Source organism: Platalea leucorodia, assembly GCF_965183815.1.
Source record: "Platalea leucorodia genome assembly, chromosome: 5".
Taxonomy (NCBI): Eukaryota; Metazoa; Chordata; class Aves; order Pelecaniformes; family Threskiornithidae; genus Platalea; species Platalea leucorodia.
The window spans coordinates 34,778,271-34,798,840 of record NC_138827.1 but is presented as its reverse complement, the minus strand read 5'-3'; the positions used below and the strand labels follow the sequence as shown (position 1 = coordinate 34,798,840).

The window sequence follows — 20,570 nt, the reverse complement described above, 5'->3', positions numbered from 1 at the left end:
ACGTCTTTGTTTTCCTCACAAAGCAGAGTTCAGTGGATTTCCTGTACCTCCTCAGAGGCCATTACCCTTAAAGCAACATTGTTTGGCTGCAGTAAGGATCTATCTCAAAACCGAAGAAAGCAGTAGGAAGAACGATTGCAGTCAGCCAAGATTGTCTCCAAAAAATGGGTCTTGGGGCTCACATATACTCAGCTCACCAGGAAAAGGTGGAAGGAAGCATGTAGACCGTTACCTCCGAGCTCATAAACGCTGAGCTAGTTACTAATCTTCTCCACCTCTTCCTCACCCTCCCTGATCTGCTCCACCATTCTTCTGCTGCTCCTTTACTCCTTCTGCCAGCAGGCTGCCGCTCACCTCTTACATCTTCATCCTCCCTCTGTCCCAAGCAGCACCTTTAACCCATGCTCCTCTAAACCGCTCACCCCTGAATCTTCTCTGATATCCCCTGCAAGACCCAGGCTCCTGCTTCACTTTTACTTTCTTGTTTATTCCATTCTCATTTATTCCCTACTTGCCAGAAGACCAGGTCCTCAGCCCCTCCTAACCCTCCCTGTCCTGCCTGTGAGTCTCAGGAGCTTTTGGAAACGTGAAGCTCAGGACAAAGGGCAGTGTCACAGCTGCGCCTGCACCAGAACGTCACTTTCTTGATAGGCATGTGTGCGTATTTTGCACATGGTCATACATTTTAAGGCAGGGAGTTTTTTTCTGTGACACAGGGGCTCTGCACCAGGCACCGCACAGCAACAGCATCACCAATGAAACTGCTTCCATTCCTAGGTAGGTGAAAACTCCTTCCCTGGGGAGAGGGTGGCAGGTGGGAAGGGAGTGGGCTCTGGCAAGGAGAAACGAGCGTGTTGGAGATGATGGAAAGCTGCTGGGCACACGGGACTGAAAGCCCCCGTAGCTTTGATCAATGCTGCTACAGAATTCAGTAATTGCATGGTTAGGATCATCCCAAAACCAAATCCCACAAATGCCAGTCTGTCTTTAACTCATTGTGGGTTTTGTTCTGTAAAACAACAGAAACATTGTGGGTTTCCGTGGGTTTGGCTTTTTTTGGTTTTTTCCCTCTCTCCATCTGCTTGGGAGATTTTTAGATTTCACATGTTATGAACAGTAAAATAACAACAGAACCCAGAGGTTTCTGTTTTAATCTCTGGAAGATGGTGTCCTCTCTCAAAAACAGAGGAAAAAGATGAAACTTAGTGATATCTAAATTGATTTGGATTATATATAATTGTTTAAAAATTGTGTGTGATTTTTAATCTTGAATTTTGCATGAAATTTTAATTTGCCCAAGAAAACAACGCCTCAGTGAGATTCCCTGAAGCAATGAAACCTGTAATTGTAACACTAGGGTAGCAAATATCCAAAATAATATTTGGGTGGGGAAAAGCAGAACTGCAGGGGAAGACAGCATCCAAAAGGGTCTTTGTTTGTGTTCTGCAACATTCATTATGTCTTGTTAACAATTTATAAAGTACAAAGTAAAAAATTTACTTTCCCTTCTGAGTTAACTGCCTCATTTCTAACCTATTACAGGGCGTGTATAATTATTCAGTGAGCTGTTTGTTAGTTTTCTCAAAGCGAGAGATTCCTTTTTGCTTTGTGTTGAAAACCATATGCATTCATACAATGGGAAAGTAGTCATACCATTTAGGAATCGTCCAGTGGATGGAAAAAAGAAGACAATACTTTCATAACATGGAAATAGTATTTTAAGAGATTAACTTTAAATAATTAGGATAAGTTTTTAAACCCTAATGTCATAATGCTGTAAATACTGTGACATGTCATTTTAATCTCTCAGACCATGCATATATGTGTGAGCTACACAAGTATGGAAGTGCTTATAAAAATAACAACTCTGATCAGGGGAACTCTCTTTGGTACTCTGGTATTTTTCACCTGATATGTGTAGGGCAGTTTGGATTACACTCAATACATAATTCAGAGTGCAAGAAAATGTCTGTGCTTCACTGGAAAGTACTAGAGTGCTTTGAAAGCCTTTCAAATGTTTTCCCCAGATCACTGAGTAACTTCTACGTTGTTTACCAATTTTATACTGGTTGAGCACATACACAAGTTCTTAATTTACAGTGTCTATTGTTTCTAGCCCCTGGGTAGTTTTACCAAAAAAGTGCCTGTAGTTGGTGGTCCTTGCCCCATTGTGTGATATAGCTGAGTCTGTGATGATGTTAAGTTTACTGGAATACACCAATTTTGTGGATACCTTCTGCCCAGATCGGGTTTTAAAGCTCAGAATGAAGTTTTTAGATAAAGAAACGAGTCTGATTTTACTTTGTTCCAGTTCTGATTTCCAGTCTGCTGGACTATGGCTGCACTTCTGCAAGCTGCAACATGACATGCCACAAAGACGCCAGGTGTGAAGTGCAGGGTGGGACAACAGGCTGCTATTGCTCCCAAGGATATACAGGAAATGGCATAACGTTCTGTTACGGTAAACAGATTTTACCTATATGCATTTCTGTTATGTGCTTGCTTGAAAAACTTGCTGCAAGAGCCCATTAGCTCAAGGATTAAACTTTTGTGTCACAACACCTTACACTAACATGTCCTCAAAGCCAAAAACTTTACCAGTTTCTGAGAAATTCTGCAACTTACTCTCAGTGTAGTATTTTAGTATAGCATACTGTGCATCTCAGTTGAGTATGACCTTTTTTCCAGCTTTCCTCTTCAATGAGAGATGCTGATGTATCTTCTCTGATTTAGCTTCAGCAATTTCCCTTGTGACTCAGAACTTCTGAAGCTTGGAGTTGGCATGACTGCTACTTTACAGCCCTCACATCTCATCCACACACACATAGCACTAGGCCAGTCTTCCCAGCAGCTGATCATGATCAAATAATACAGCTCCTGGGCTACTCTAGAAGACTGAGGACGTGTCTGTGCCACAGAGACATGCCCGCATGTGAGGCCAATGTTAATTTTTCCACTACAGCTGCTTGCAAGGGAAATATGCCAGAACTCCTATGGAGGGGTCTGCCTCTGGGTGTCTCTATCTTCCATGCAAAGAAAAGGATATTTTCCCTGCCTTCATTTTTGAGTTCTCCTCCACTATGAATAGCTCTAGTACTTATTTCCACTGTTAGGTATAGCTATGCCCAGCTGCAGGCAGGCTGAAATTCATATGAATCTTGTCAGTTTTCAGTGTCCTGAGAAGTAGTTATGAATATTAACCATCCGTTCGGTCAGCTTTTATGTTTCATGCATCTTGGGAAATTTAGCAGTAACAGAGGCACTTTGGTTTGGTATGAGCACAGGTAAGCGGCCCACCTTTAGTTTGGATTTTTATAGTTCATTTGCCGTGGTGTACTTGGAAGTATGCTTGTTTTAGGAAAATTTAGAATGCAAAGACCTTTTTCCTAAGAAACTGCTTACCTTTTATAAGCTGGAAATGCTTAGAGAAAAATATAGCTGGCTAAAATAATAAACAATATAGAATCACAAAAATCATAGAATAATTTAGCTTGGAAGAGAACTCTGGAGGTCATCTGGTCCAGCTCCCCACTTGGAGCATGTCCAGCTTAGAAAAGGATGCTCAGGGCCTTGTCCAGCCAAGTTTTGAGTATCTCCAAGGTTAAAGATTGCAAACCTCTCTGGGCCCTTGTTCCAGTGTCTGACTACCATAATTTTGAAAGTTTTCTTCTGATATCTAGTTGCAGTTTCTCTTATTGCAGCTTGGAACTTTTGCCTTTCATGGGCACTTACCGCTGTACATTTCTAATAGTTTAGCTTCATCTCCTCCCATGACCCTGCATTAGATAGCTGTAGACAGCGATATGATTTCCCGTTTGCCTTCTCTTCTTAAGCCTGAACAAACACTGTTCTCTCAGCCTCTTCTTTGCATCATGTGTCATGTAGTCACTGAACATATTTCTTGAATTTAATGCTAACCTTGCCCTAAATATAGGTTAATCATTATTTGTGTATTGAGCTGGTCAAATGAAAATAAGAAGAAATGGCCTTCACCACACTAGTATTGTATTTGCACTAATTCAATTTTACTACCATGAGTAAGCTGGTTGATTTGAAAGTTAAGTGCACATTACGTTTGCAGAGTCAAGGGCCTACACTTGTGAATAATGTAGAGAAAGAAGAAAAACAAGTCACATTTTAGTGATACTACCTGGAACAAATCAAACCAGCATTTACTTATCTACCATGATCTGGTATCCACTACATTGTCTGTACCTTTCTAGAAAGTTGTGATTATGAATCACCAATTAAATTTACAGTAAAGATACCTGTTGTTCTTCACTGACATTACTGACATTCTTAAATCCATCCATTATATATGTACCCATTATGGTGTTATTATATCCCTTTGTGTGAGGATGGATTTATCTTACCTTCCATGTTCCTTTTTCTCATACAGTATCTATTTCTTACTTTCTCTTTTGCCTGTATTTTCTTAGGGAAATCTACATTCAAAATTCATAAAAACATTTATTGATCATTTAAAGAAAATTCAGTACAGTGAAATATACATTCACAAATCTTGTGAATCAATTAATTATTTATTAAGAATTATACTAAGTGTTTGGAAACTCAATCTTCAAAACAAAATTTCCAATGTCAATCCAGGCAAACCAGCTACTAGATGTATTTTTGGTGCTTTGCAGTTAAGTGGTAGTGGTTTGAAGTAAGCCTCATGTCAGGATACCAATGTTTTCTCTGGTAAAACAACCACCAAAGTCTCTTACCCTCCAGCTAAGCAGCAAAGCTTGTATCAGAACTATGTGGCTGTTGCCCCTGAAAGAGAGATGATGTTTCTCTAAGGGCAGCATGTTACATGGTGCATTATTAATATTGTGCAGTAGTCCTCTAATAGCATAAACAAGTAACCTTAATTTTAATTGGGTAGGCTCTACAAAGGATTAGAAATATAGGCTAAACCTTATCATAAATAGTTAAAAGCTAAGAAAACATAAAGCAAAGCCTCAGTTGTTTAATGATGTATTAGATCTTGCTGCTCTGTGTGGCGAAAGTGGCAGGTGTATCTGCTGCTCTAGAGATAGCTACACATTTTTCTTCAGTTAATAATCTTAGGCTTTTACAATGATAGTCCAGTCACCTTCAAAGGAGATCATCAATTACGTGCTAATACAGGCATTTTCTAAAGAGTATATATGGTACGTTGTGTTTACATATTTGCCCTTTTAGTTATTTAGATAGGTTGTGAGAGTTGTAATTACTGTCAACAACATTAATAATTTCGTATAGTGTAGAACCAACTTCCTCATTGTACTTATCCTGGTAGACAATTAAACCAGAACAGTTGTTGTTTTGAGGGTTTATTCTGGAACAAGAAATTCAAATTCTTTCTCCTTGTAAAAATATTGAACAACAAAAAATGCTAGTTTTCAGGTTAGTCCTCTTAAGCTTGTATAGCTGGAAAACTGTCCTTTTTTATTTATGGGTACATTCTCACTGTATTTAAAAGGTTTACATTTGTTTCTCGACTTTCACTTGCTTCTAACACCTCTTAAATACTTGTAAAAGTTATTTCTTTGCTAGCTCTGTCTTTTCAATGTGGTACACTTAGACTTTTTCCCTTGAGTTTACTGTGCTGCAAAAGGCAATAATGCCCTGTTACATTTATTTCCTAGCACCATTATTGATGAATCATGAATCACTGATGTCAGCATACCTTAGGAATGGGGTTTGTTAGTTTTTACTTTGCTCCCTTTGCCAGCTGGCTAAGTGACTGCAGAGAGCTCAAGATTATTGGATTTGCTGTGTATAGATAAAGACATACAGATATGAATTTAATTTCCTGGTGTCAAAGTCATGGCTTTTAAAATAATTATCCTCTTACAATCTTTCCCACAAGATTTCAACCACTTTAAATTAGGTCATGTTTTGGACTTTCCGAAGGCATACTTTGGCCAGTCTAACAAAAAGCTAATCCTCTTTGTAATCTCATTGTCTTCAGTAAGAATATGTGCAGGAATGCACATAGTCAGGAGAATAACCAATTGTAGGATCTGGCCTCTTTTATGTATTGGAATTATAACTTACATAGCAATAAATTTCTTCTGTACAGTATCTTCCAGAAAGCCATAAATGAGTCACCTTGTCAAGCTTTACACCTCTGAGGTACAAAATACTATCCCATTCTTCTTACTTCTTTTGTATTTATATTCCTTGCTTTATATAGTATAAGATGAGAGAAAATGCCCTCTGAAAATACAACTATTTGCCTTTTAAGACTCCGTTCTTGGGCAGATGCGTATTCTGAATGTAATGCATGAGGCTTTAGCTTCACATTATCATACACCTAATTGAAGTAGCACAGCTAGAGCTCTTGGCATAAAAATAAAAATATATACAGATAAGACTGATTTATAGCCAAGCTAACTTCCTCTTGTGCAAAAATGCCATGGATTTTTTACAGATAAATAGCGTATACTTGCCACTTTTGTAAATCCATTTCTTTATATAAAAAGAGTTGGCCATATAAATTAGGTGTTGCTCATAATCCCAGCTTTGTTCCAAAAGAAAATTAAAGGAAACAAACAAAATTTTAGATCCTTTAGAGAAGATTGGGGTGGAAGTAAAACTTCATAGAAGCCAATATTTTATTTTTAAAACAGAGGGAAAAATGAGTTGGCATCATTGATGCTTTCCTAAGCAGCTCTGCTGTTTCAATACTGGCTGCTTCTTGATTGCTGACTGCCAATTTGCTGCTTTGCTGGCACACTGCAGGAAATTAAAGTAAACAGTGTGATCACAGTGTTTACTTTAACTTTGCAAAATACGGAAGGAAAATGAAGCGGTGCTGTTTGTTCCAGGAGGGTAGGCAGGCAAGCAGGAAAAGTCTGAACACAATATCTCTCCCAGATATCCCTGCACAATATTCCCTTGTAAATGTCGCTTGCAAATTATACTGCAAAATTAATTAGTCTTACTTGTAAAATAGTTACAGCTCTTCCAGAAATAGTGAGCAGGGACTTAGGCTATCAGGGAAACTTTGTACTGAAGCAAGGCATTGACTCTTTCTGAAGTACAGTGCAGGAGGATTTATCATTTTCCAGAGGCAAAAAATGCATCAGTGCAAAGTGGTTTTTTATATCAAAATACAGAATCCCTGTTAGAACACAGGGCAATTTGTGTAAGCTCAGCTGAATCAAATTGAAAGCCTACTCAATATCTGAACACAAACATATTTTCTTGTTTTACTGAGGGTCATACGACCAACTCTCTGGCTTTTGCCAGCTGTAAAAAGGAGCTTTCCTGTGATACATCAGCTCCTTGCTCTAAGGTGATGTCACTGTGTCCCACCATCGACCTTTATTGCAGTCATTGAATTTGTTTTGATTCACTGGTGTCACCCTTCCCATTCTGCAGCACCCAATCAGTGTATAGTTTTGAGGGAATTTTTACCTTTCAAATTAACACGACCCTGTAAAACCGCTGCGTATAACCATTTCATTCCATCCAGAGGTGTCCTTCAATAGAAAACAATCTAATCCAAGTGCTGGTTCACCAAAGGAGAATTTTTTTTTTTTTTTTGTTACCAGCAGGCATACATCACTGAATGTCACTTCTGTGTTTACCAAATAGTCTGAAATCACTGACACGGAAGATCCAATCCACACACTTCCTAAATTCATTTCACTGCTATCAGTTACCACAAGCTATAAAAAGGCAAATTGCAGCTGCTCTAGCATAGCACAGCAGGAGAAAGATATGCCTTAGCCAAACACAAATAACAGGGCTCAACACAGTGGGTGACAGCTTGAAAAACTTGGGATGTGCTACACAGGAGGCCAAAGCAGACCACCGATTCCCAGCCCTTTTGACACACTCCTCAGCCTCTGGGCTCATCTCTCACTCTTCCTTACCCTTTTTCCTTTTCCCCCCTCCTCCTGTGTCTCCCAGTCTCTGCTGCTTTGCCTCCAAATCCTGCTGGATTTTTTACATGGTTTCAGGGTGGAGTGTGATAAAACCAGATCACAGGCTGTGTGAAAGGGCAAAAGTCATCTTTGAATTCAGAATTTCTACCCCAGGCTTAGGTGTCTGGCTTTTTGGTGATCCTAAGCAGTGTTAGGAGGCAGCATCCTGTTTGTTGCATATGTATGTAGGTGCTATATTTAATTAAGCCCATGCCTTCAGGGTTCCTCTCCAGGGGCCAGAAAGTTTTCTTCCTTTCCATGTCTTCATCAGTCATAATGTTTAGTTAAATATTTTTCACCTTTTCCTGAAGTGCAGAGATTGACTGCTGAGCTGTGTGATATTACCCTGCTGAGGTATCTTGACCACAGGTTCCGTATTAAACCTGTAGGCAGATCATGGAATTGAAAAGCCTGGACAAATTAGCCAGGAGGATTTGATATTCCAGTGCATGACAGTCCACTTGCCTGGGAAAGCATGGGTGTTAATGTACATGTTAACATAGCAGGTTCCTGGCCATTTGGGGACCTACAGCTTTATATATGGCTTTTGCCTTTTCATGTGCAAGATGTTACACTTTTCTGTGAACTTGGAAAGGGTTTGATGGCTGTGATGTATGTAGACTGCTGGGGACTAACCAGCTGTTGCGTGGTTGCCTTCCAGTCGCAAAGGACAGAGCTATGTTTATGATCCTGAAAATAGCCATACCCTTGGCTAACGTTGTTAGTCAAAACAGTGTTTTTGTAGAGTTGACTTTACTTTTTACAACTGAAATTGCTTATTGTAACTAGCTACTATTGAAAGTATATTTTAGTTGAAGCATTTAAGAGTAGATCGGGAATTTGAAAGGGGAGAGTGTGTTACAACAATGCCTGGTGATGCATGAGAACATTAGTCAGATGGAAAGCAGTGCAATATGTTTGAAGTAACAATACGATCCTGCTGAATAAGACATAGTGGAGGCTGTCTTACTTCAATTGTCTTACCTCTGTAAATGGCTGAGTCCATAAAATTTTGACTCGAAGCATTTTATGCATTCGAAGTGCCAAATCCAGTTTTCTCACTCATATGAAAAAATCCCTCCCAGTTTCTCTCACTTGAATGAGATAAAGAGAAATCTTCAGAGGGTTGGCTTTCCTTCCTACTGCCAGAAAACACAGTTCACCTGGGCCAGAGACACAGCCCACTATAATAATTTGTAAGATTGACTCTCATTTTAATAAGCCTTGGACCGAGCCCATGATAGACTCATAACATTCAAAATTTGCGGGGGGGGGGAGGGGAAGGCAACTCTATCTTTTTTCCATGTTTTTTGTTTACATTTTCTTGAAATGGTACTTTGAGCATGACTAAAATACAGTAATGCATTTTTTTAATTGGCCAGAAAGAAACAAAACTTCCTCTTCTTACATCTTTAATCATATCCAGTCTCTCTTTTAAATTAGTCCTGTTCGCATCTAAAAAGAGTTTTAAAATTGTGTGTAGATGATGTGGTAGAAAAGAGTTAGTTGTCTCTCTCAAAAATGTACCCAAACTTTCAAGCTGATCAGCTGCATATGGATGGTTTCTTATTTGTTTAATTCAAAATGTGTTTTAACCCTTGCCAAATAATGCTAATTTCCTTTCCTGAGAAAATACTCTTTTCATCCTACTTTATGGTCCTAAGAATCAATCAATATGTTACATGTTTAGAGGATGTGGGAAAATTCATTTAAGGAGCTTTAAACTTATTATGTCAGAGTCTGCTTACTTTGTGTCTGCCAGAGATATGATTCACTTCCTGTATCTTTAGCATCTGAAGTGGTCCCAAAAGCTCTAACAGTAACAACGCATTCTTCTTATTTGCTGGTTTGAAGTAAAAGGATGGAAGATATTTCCAGAACATGTATACTCATACATGTATATTAAATGTACACAAATGTGCACACCGGGACCTATGTATAAGTAAGTATGTGAATAAAAAGCAACCTTTTCTATGAAAAAAAAAAATGAAAGCAATCTCAAAATTGTCAGTTTTTCTCATTCTGTGGTTGTATAGTTGAAATCAGCTTTTGTTAGAGAAAAAACAGGATTTATTGGAAAGAAATTCCTTCTATAAATTCCACTTCTTTGAGACATCTTCTGTACCTAGGTCTGCACACAGTAAAGCCTGCTACAGCTGTCAGATTCCGCAGCTGCCTTTGGGGCTATGAAGTTAGTGTTACCCATGTAACAAGGAAAGTATCATAAGGAATTACACACATAAGAGATGATGATGTCATTTCTGTGCAGCTACATCAATTTCCACAGAATATTCCACCAATCTGGCACACTGATTTTACTTTTGTCTCTGTTCAATAACTCATGGAATTTAATAGTAGAAAAGTGTTTTCTTTAGGATTGTTTTTGCCTTTTTTGTTTGTTTGTTTTCCTCTTCCAGAATAAACTGGTCAGGAGTCGTGAAGTTGTCTGTAACCTCATTTGAAATGTGTAATTTATCTAGGATGATTTGCTGGTGCACAATTTTTCTGTGTATGACTGTGAAAAATTGCCGACTGAGCTGTTGGCAGACAGAATATCAAACCCGGCTCAGCCCTGTGTGTATGAAAGAGTTTAAGAAGGTAATTGACACTTTGGGCCTCTATTTGCCAAAGAAAGAGATAATGACATTCTCCAAGAAGATTAGAATCTAACCAAACATTGTGCTCTAAATATAGAGCACAAAGCCAGGTGATGTTTGTGAAAACGCTGCTTGGCTGCAGGAGGAGGAGGGGGCTGAAGGACTGCAATTTTGCACTGTATATTTTTTAGGTACACAGATTTAATTTAGAGATTATGGCTTGAAAATGAAATTTACAGTATGTGTGTTTTTCGGCGATAAGAAATTGATTTTGTGACCTTGGTACACACTAATTGAAATATCTGGCACTGTGTTTTGCTGAGGTTAAAGGAAGCCATATATGCCTGGAACCGCATTCTTCTTTCACCTTGAACTGCGCAGTTAATCACAACCACAATCACTGGCAGGAAGGAAGCTGCTGTTTCGCTGTGGTACAAGGAAGCTGAATAATCTCTGTTCATTGTCTAATGGATAGGTTGTTGTGTGATTACTTCGGACTAAGTTTAAGAGATTCACGATAACTTCAAAATGGAGACTTCTGGTGGAATTAACATTCAACGAGCACCAGGGGCCGGAGCTTCACCTGCTGCCGCACAGCGGACGGAGCAAGCAGGCAGGTCTGCATGGCAGAAGCATGGGGGCTTCTCCTTTGATCTGCCCACCACAAGCATGACTGTGGTGCCCTCATTTAGGGCTGAGATGGCTCTGCCCTGTGCTCTCTGCTGCTGTGCCAGGAGATGATACAGGGAAAAGGCTTTCTGCTTGTGCTCTCCTGCATGCTGTTCCAGCGGCAGGGAGGAGAGAGCAGCACATGAGCTGCTCTGCCCTTGGACTGTTATTCCTGTGCATCCTCCCGCTTGAAAGGCCAGTTCTAGCGTTTAGTAACAGCAGCTATGCCCCAAGGGACTCTGCTGGTGGGTTTTTGATTTAATATGTCTGCTTTATTTAACGGGGTTTCTGTCTTAGCTTAGACTTGTACAACTGTGACAGTCTAAAGTTGTCTATAAACTAGTGTGGCAGGGTGTCCCATTATTTTGCTTATTACTTAATGTTACACATTTGTTAGGTTGGCACAGGATCATGTTTTTCAAAAAGGAAAATGAAAGCTCCTGAAAAGCCTTGACAATAAATGGTTATTTGTTCAAAAACAGCCGAGTCCAATCTTTGTTTATGTTAGTAGGCTTCATGTAATGGTGTTGCAATAAAGAAAAACAGCTCTTCAGGATATGCATTGGCTTTTATGTTTTATTTGTAATGAAAGCTATGCACATAGGCAGCAATCTACATAAGTTACACTGAGGAAAAACATAAGCATAGACGGTGACTTGCATGTTTATATTTTTAATATTTATTTGTGACAAAGTGTCTGGATCTCAATTTTAAGGAATGTAAAATTAGGCTGAGGTATGGCAGTTTTCATTCCCAGAAAGTTACCAATGAAGACAAAGAGAAAAGGTGAATTCGTCCTACACCAGGAGACCACGGCTTCTCTCCTGCCCCATCCATGCAGAGGAGCTGCAGGTCCATTCCCATGACCATTGCACTGTCTTCTCATATTCTGTCCCAGGTTAGAAGAGAGTCCAGTGATCCTCACTGCCTTCCTAATGTTGTAATGGGTTTTGGGTATCCCCAAAGTTCAAATAGGCTGAGGGCAGCACAGCCCTGGCTCACAGCTTGCATCAGGAGTGTCATGGGATGCAGGGAGTTATTGCAGCAGTGATCTCTGCACCACATGAAGGTCTTCATCACTGATCTCTGTAACATCAGAGGCCCAAAAAAATCACCAGAGAAAGTGTTTGGGATGTTGGCATGAACTGAAAGAGAAGTTCAGCTAAGCTCTGCAGGCCTAAATAGGAGCTCTCAGCCTTGCATTAGTTCTTTGTGGTGATGGGAAAGGAGTAGGTGGAAAATCATATTACAGTGGAGGGTTTGCCTTACTTTTTGCCTTGAATAAATCATTTTGGTGGGTAGCATTGATCCTGAGGAAGCTCTACCTTTTCAAAATCAGCCTGTAAGAAGTTCAGAAGGGAGATCTGTGGAAGCTGGAGGTACTCAGGCGAACAGGTTTGGGCCCTTTGTACCTAGCCAAAATGTTTCATTATTTAGAGCTATGATGAAGCATGCATCAATTCATAAATATGACCCACTGTGCAATATAAAAATATCAATATTTCTGTCCTATTGTGTAAGGGATATTTGGTGCCTACAGAAAGAATTTCATCTACTTAACTACCACAGAGAAAATGGGAAAGGCAAATAGGTTTCAAAAGTGTATTGACTTGAAAGCAGAGATGGGGAGAAGTTTCTAAAACTTAACACAGCTTTTAATCTGGGCCAATCAAAATAGAAACCATGCGTGGTAGCAGTTGTAAACGATGCAGAGCTGCAATTTGGCTGCTTTTTTAGGGTTGTCATGCAAATCTTGGTACGTTGATTCCACAAAACTTTTATCATATTCAGCTCCATGGTTAAAATCTCAGAAATTCTTAGCAAAGCTGTCTTCAGAAAATAAGGTTGCTTCAGGGGTGCATCATACAGCATCACTGCTCTCGCAGGAGAAGCTACATATTCAGTCCTAGGTGTGTCGGGACACAGTGGTGGGCTACAGAAGTGTCAAGCTCCATTTCTATCATTTTGTACATGAGGTCTGAGGCTTAGATGGATGTCAAAGGAGAGGCTGGGATAATATTTACACAGCTGTGGGCTGCAAAGAAAAGAACTGTGAACTGAACTTTTTGTACATCCTCTTGAATAAACAGGTAGTATGCTAATACCACCAAATGCTTTGTTGGAGGGGAGGTATGTGCTAAAAGGCCTTTGGACTGTATTCTCTGCTCTCAGAGAAAGCTATTGCAGCTTTTATTAGCTGTAAAGTGCTCTTGAATTATTACTCAAGTTTTGGCCTTAGACTGATGAACATTCGGAAAACTTTTAACCTGACAATGGCACATTACCCTCAAGGAATGCCATGCAGACAGCAGCATTCAAGTTTGAGCTTGATATTCAAACTAGTAAGGGGTCTGTGCTGCAATATGGACATCTGGTTTTGAGTGCTGCAACAGAAATCCAAGTGTAGGGCTATTGCTGCTTTCACTGACAGCGTGGTAAAAATAGTCTTTTGATATACCTGCTCCCTCTGTTCTTGTTGCAGTAAGCAATGGCAAGAGCACGGATAACTACAGTAATGTATTTTATTATAGTTTCCTGCAGAAGGGGTGATGCTGATGACTTTCCTCCAACAGGGAGGTGACTTAAGATTGACTCTTGCAAGCCACAATGGCTGTAGGACACAAAGCCACAGTTAGGGGTGGATTTTCCAAAGAAATATTTGTTGAGCACTTTTGAACTGTCTGGCTCTATCCTAGGTGCCTAAAGGAGGACTGACTTGTTTCAAAAGAATAATCGCAGTTGTGGGTGCTGAGCAATTGAAAATCTGTCCCTGAAGTGTTTTTTTTTTCCTATCATCTGTTGGCAGTTTTGGCTTTTGATTGATTTATTACTTTATTTTTAACTGCAAAGACCCTTTAATTAGGGAGGGGAACTATGTGAATGAGCTGGAGCTGCTGGTGGTAGCAGCTCCTTGCTGTCGGAGATTCGGTAATTAAATAAGTAGATAATATCCTCCTTATTGAGAAGATTTAGAAAATCATAAGGACTTTGCATTATTACAGTGTTTAACATCCACAAATGGAGGAAAAAAACGCATAATGGCAATTTTCATTAGCTGCAATGCATGTGGAGGGCTCTTTTTCTTTCTTTGAACAGCCAAACACTAAACAATTCCTAAATCCCTCCTTGTTACTTATGTTTTCTTCTTGGTGGTTAAAAACCCCATAAAGCAGAAATTGAAGACTTGCTATTAAAATACTTGCTGACAGCTCTATTCAAAACATCTTTTCAAATAGTGCTATCACATCATGATTCATCTGCTATTCTGATATAGTTGCTTTAACAACAAGTACCTTCCTTTTTGGTTAGTGCCCATCTCTTTTCATTGGAAAATTCTTCCTTTAGACACTTTATTGAATCTCTGCTGTAAACAAGTCTTTCTCTAGTGTGGTACTGTTTGTGTTACAGACTGCATGTAACCCCCAAAAAAGCACGGTAACAGGCTCATTGGGGATGAAAAATGATAGACGGTCACAGCACAAGAAAGAAACACTAGCCTTTTTCACCTCCTCACCTGGAGTATATTGCCCTGTGCAATTAGCATAACAAGGCAGGGCTTCTGGCTCAGCATAATGACCCCACATCCCTCTGTACCCACCAAGTGCATGCTGCCCTGTTGGTTGCAGAGCTAGCCTGCAGCACTGCACTTCTGTGCACTGACTCTGTCAGGGCCAGATCTTCCTTCATCTGGTGTAAAGCAGCACAGCTCTATCGATTACAGCAGAGTTATGCAGCTCCCACCAGCTGAAGGCCAAACCCAGGAACATCCTGGGGATTAAGTGGTCCCCGGTGAAGCAGAGTGAATTTCACTCTTGAAGCTTGAAGTTAGAACTATTTACAGTCACTTTAACAGGACAACAGCTGCTCTTTACCTAGAGATGAGCCAACAGCATTGAAAGAATTTGGATCTGAATTGCAGATGGATGAATTTCAATTTGCTTCAAGTAACTGGACTGCACGATTCTGTACTGTAAGCTCTCAAAGTCAGAGCTTGAGAGAAAAATCATTAATTTGGAAGCTGATACTCTGAAAGACTTTTATGAAGCAATATATTTTCATAGCAGACACAGATCAATTTAAAAGTAGTAATCAAGGGCCATGTGCTACGTGTTCACGGACAGAAAATGTAGAGAATCCAGCCAGAGCCAGACACTTAACATTCAGAGCATTCAGAGTAGCACTGAGGATATTGCCTCTATGGAAAACAGTATGGATCAGAATTAAAGTATTGTGAATTTGAGAGATAATCACAATGCTGTGCAGATATTAAAATGCTGCCAGATCACTGCCAGAAACAAGCTCAACATAACTTTTCCAGACAAATTTGGGTTTAACTTCTGTGCAAATTTTGGTGGAAGGAAAAGTCTCCACAAATATTCCACAGAAAAGATGTGTTCAATTCTTGAGACAAAAGAGGAAATCGTAATATAATAGAACCCGTTGAAATGACTTTTTATCATCTTTGAAAGGCATTCTCTAAATTCAAAGTCACTACACCAGTTTTCATCAAATGAGATTCAGACCCAAGGATTTTTCCCTTGCTAGTCCGAAGAATTTTATGAGATGTAACTTTCCCTTAACTGTTTTATGTCATACAAGTAATAGCATTGTACAAAACCAAAATTTATATTTACTTGGATACTACTACAACTAAACTCCTCCTGGAAATTTTTAACCTTGCTCCCTTAGTAGTCTCTTTGCGGATACTTATATGAAAAAATAGTGGCCACTGGCAGTGATAGATATTGCAAAAGGCTGATTCATTTCATCTCTCACAGCAGTCATTGATGGACTCTTCTCTGTACCATGCTAAGTGTCTGAAATCAGATCCTCAAGCATTCAGGATTAGTACTTGGAGCCAGACATGGTTTTCACTCCTTTGCTGAAGTTGTCCTCTGTCATAACTGGAAACAACCTGAAGGCACCTCCGTGTGAATCACTTACGCCCTCTCAGGATGATTTTTCTCAAGTCTTCCATATCAATCTTTACCAGCCAGGAAGGAAAGTAGAAAATAATGAAATCTTTAATGGGTGGCTTTATTTTAACTGAAGTGTTAAGGTTTTCTGTTGGAGTGACATTGAAATATGATCATCCTCAGTGCCTTTTGAACTCAGTCATCTTCCACTAAATTTAAAAAAAGTTTTAAAAAGTTGAAAGTTTTGCGTAAATAACCTGATGTGAAAAGTTACACTGTAAACACACATATACTGAAGAATCCACATGGAAGGGTAATTTTACTTTGGATTGAGCCATGAAAAAATTTGTCCTTGAGCTTGCATTTCCCTAGCCACCAAAGTCAAGCAAACTCAAGACATGAAATGGTAGGAAGCCAGGTCTCAACAGTTGCAGGTCTTGTGGAATGTTTTGTTTGCTGCAAGTATTGAGAAGCATTTTTATGTGAGATGTTCCTATCTATTTTTCTTGGCTTCATTTTGAGTAATATAATGTTATGTTAAGAGGCAAAATTTTATTGGAACTGAAGAGTCTCATTGGACTCACAGTCTATTTAGATTTTTCTACTCCTTGGGCTATAAAGTAGTAAGGAAAGATTCTTTATAAATGTACACACATATATAGACCACACTGTCTATGTACATTTAAAAGGCATTGAAACCATCTGAATTCCTTTAATCTATATAAAAGCTCCAAAAACTTAATTCACAAAATTTAGATCCATATCCAATTCATCATACAAATGTGCTCTATAAATGGAAAAGAAGTAAATAAAAATGTACTGTAGTCAAGCACTCTGCACGTAGTTTCACTAAAATAGATTAGGACAATGGAGTACTTTCACAGGTTTTTCTATAGCACATAGAACATAGCACTTGAAAAAAATCTTTTTTTTTTCATTCTGTAATGTGGGATCTATTAGGGAGCTGCTGCAAATAGCTAGAGAATTTATTTTTGACTTAACACCTCTAAGCAGATTCAATCTGGGGGGTTGAGTTGCTTGTGGAGAGAGAAATTCCTGAAAGATCTTATTACCTCTGTGTCAGTTTCTACTACTTCTGTTCTCTTCATGTTAATAGTATAGGTAAACAAGGTATACAAAGAAAATGGCAAGATTTGTACCACTGACTTCTCCTTAGAAAAGCAACATAATATAATGATGTGAAGAGAGATGACTCTGTATTACCTTGCTATATGCTACTCTATAGCATGCAACCAGACAAAATCTTAGAAAATCCCAAACTTTGAAACTTATTGAGACTAGAAAATGAGAGTGAAGCTTTTTCTGGGATCTTTTGGAGAAATGTTATAACTAATAATGATCTCCTAGCTGGTTTTGTTGTTATTTCTCTGCTCCAGCCTTTGACAGACCAGATTTAAGCTGGTTTTGGCTGGTCTGTCAGTGGGCTCCTGTTATTATCAGTTGGGACATAAAACCCTCCCTCACATAGTTGTATAGGTAAATCTGGTCATTGACTCTTCCCATTCCCATCCTTTCTGCTTTCCCTCTATATAATATCTCTGTCTTGATTGGAGTTAACAACATCTAGTAATTTAGTATCATCTGTGAATTTAATTCTCAGGCTGTTCATCTCTTTTTCCAGAGCATTAACAAATATGTAAAATAAAACTGGGCTTAACACCAACTCCTGTGGCAACCCAACTGGATACCTCTTCACAGCTCAGCACAGTGCTGTTTGTCATGACTCATTATCCTTTGTTTACATTCCTTCAGCCAGTTTTCAATCCACATGACAGCACTCTTATCCAAGACATTATAAATTATTTTTCTAATAAGATTTTGTGAGCCACTGTATCAAATGTTATACTACAGCCCAGATATATTGCAGCCACTCTGTTCCTTCCGTACGCTAACCCAGAAAATGGTGAAGAAGCAATTACATTTGTCTGGCATGTTCTGTTCTTTGAAAATACGAACTATTTATTGGTCATGGTTCCCTTGTTGTTCCAGACGATTTTTACGCTCATAATATTTATTTCATTATTTTAGAAGAGATTGAGAGCAATCATACCAGAAGATAACTGCAAGTTCACTCTCCCTCTCTTCCCCTTTTTCTTGGAATACTTTCAGCAATTGCTGAGATTCACACCTAGGGTTTAAGGCAAAGGGGGCAGCGTATCCCAAATGCATACCCTTCAGCAATGGGGCATCATATGTGGAGTACTGCCAGAGCACGAGGAACGGCAGAGAGATGGGACTAGCTATAATCTAGGCAATACAGTCAGAGAGGAAGGACAGCATGGCATGGCATGGCTGTTAGGAGGGGGAGGAGGACTGCCATGATGGTCTGAACAGAAGAAAGGAGCAGGGGAAGTCAACAACTGTCTCAAAACTGGGAGTCAATTTGACAGGGGAATTCTGGAGCTGTCAGCTCTAGGGGAGGATCCCTAAGCTGTCATTCATTCAGTGATTTTGTCTGGTGCTGTTCAAATCAGGAGCCATGCCTTGCTCTCTTTCATAGTAACTCTTGTGTTGCTGTTTGCATCACATGCCACTTGGGGCTTTGGAAAACATTTAAAAAAATAATCCAGTTTCTCTGTATGAATTCAGATGTAGGCATCATGTTTGTGCACTGCACAGTTTGTATCCGTAGCCCATCTCTTCTCATGCCATCTGGGCCATGTGGATTATTGGGGACAGGAGCTTTTGCTCTCATAAGCCCATGTTTGGGGCTTGTCCCTTACTCAAAACAGAAATACACAGACAGACCTCGCACTGGCTTTACTGAGAGCTATTCTTGCCTGAGAACTGCAGGATCATGCTGAGGATCAAATCCTCTTTGTGAAGGGATTACATTTCCTGCCAAATATGTGACATGGTTCAGTTTCAAGCACATACAGAATAAATCTGTGACAAGACAGACATTTAACAGTGGCTTAGTATCCAGGACTGTCATGGGAGACAGCTCTCAGCATCTGATCTAGCAAGATCTTCTGGTCAATGTCTGCATGACCTTGGGATCCACCTCTCTCAAATAATTTCTAGGGATGGTGTCTAATGAAGCTTTAGTACTAATTTATATATACTGCACAAGTGTGGATTCATACAGTTAAATTATATTGGGACATGACCCCTGAGAAGGCACTTCTAAAGAAACTAGTTTTCCTTTCTGCCAGATCTTGTCACTACTCTGCAAATCTTCACTGTCTTATTTGTGTTGCTTACCCACGCTTATCCTTGGACTTTAAAACGCATTCATCAAAGAGATAACAGGTTTCATTTTCTATATCACTAAGGATTATCCTGTGAAAACAATGCTACTGAAAATATGTGATGGCTGACTTGTAAGGAATGTGTGGACACTTTGTACATATTACAAAAATTTCAGTCCAGCTCCTGGAAAAAAACAACATAAATTTGCTCAAGAGATTCCTGTTTCTTGTAGTGCTGAGTGCCTGTTCTGGGAGCTCCCAAAAGGCAAACTTCCTGTGCTGGGGACAAGCAGAGGCAGATGCCGTCACTTCCACCCTGGAAACTAACTGCTAATGCGGTTAATACCCTGCTCAGTCTACTCACTTAGGAAAGTATGGGTAATAGTGTAATGAGATTTTTCCTTATACAACTATGCAAAAACAAGAGAAGAAAGGAAAAAAACAAAGGAAAAAAATGATAAAGAAGTTTTCAACCAGATAGGACAGCCTTAAAGATTTTGCACCACCTCCCTCCTCTGGAATTAAAGAATGTTTAAAGCAGACTAACTTGGAGTATGTTAGCATGGCTATATGATCCCAGGATCCAACCCATACTTCAAGATTGCACCGACTGGAATAATGATCTCATGAATAAAATAATGCAGGATAAAGTGTTGTTTATGATTTCTTTTCTCAGCAGATTAGTTATGTACATCTTGTAACACAGGCTGGCTCTGTGGAATATCAAGCACGGCAAGAGACCTGTTAGAAAATGAATTACATTATCCAGCCAAAGCAATATCAGAAATGTCCCGGAGTCTACACTATCTTAATGTTGATTTAAAATCATATATTCATATTACCTTTTTATGTCTAGTAAAGCAATGTGATGGAGCCTTTCTTTTGCCAAAGTTGTATTATCCCATTTCTCTGAGTTAGGTAGACTGTAATGTGTCTGCTTTACAGATGGATAAACTTAGCATAGGGAGAGGGAAGCCATTGTTTTCAGTCAAGAATGCCTAAATGTAAACACTTTCATCTATATCGGCCATCCATAGTGGCAGTGGCTCTGAAAATGAGACTCTTACCATTCATTTATATGACAGATTATTTTACTTAAACCAATTCTTAGATAAACTACATTTGGCATCCCTAGGGCAGGAACTTGATTTCAAGACTCCCGCATGAAGACGCTACCTGCCCAGCTGGAGAGATGCGCTCATGGACTCAGGGCGATTGAATTGCTTTTGCCAACTGGAGTAGCTCCAGTAGGAG

General features: G+C 39.4%; 1 protein-coding gene across 2 annotated transcripts in view; it reads left to right on the top strand.

Moving 5' to 3' along the window:
* Positions 1 to 77: 77 nt before the first annotated feature.
* The window catches only part of ADGRL4 (adhesion G protein-coupled receptor L4), a 76,376-nt gene continuing 55,883 nt past the window's right edge, over positions 78 to 20,570 (top strand). For both annotated transcript variants that reach the window (XM_082313613.1, XM_082313612.1), the window contains exons 1-3: positions 78 to 206; positions 717 to 777; positions 2,312 to 2,461. In XM_082313613.1, the coding sequence (XP_082169739.1) occupies positions 165 to 206; positions 717 to 777; positions 2,312 to 2,461 (253 nt within the window). In that variant the 5' untranslated portion in view covers positions 78 to 164. The remainder of the gene's footprint in view (positions 207 to 716; positions 778 to 2,311; positions 2,462 to 20,570) is intronic.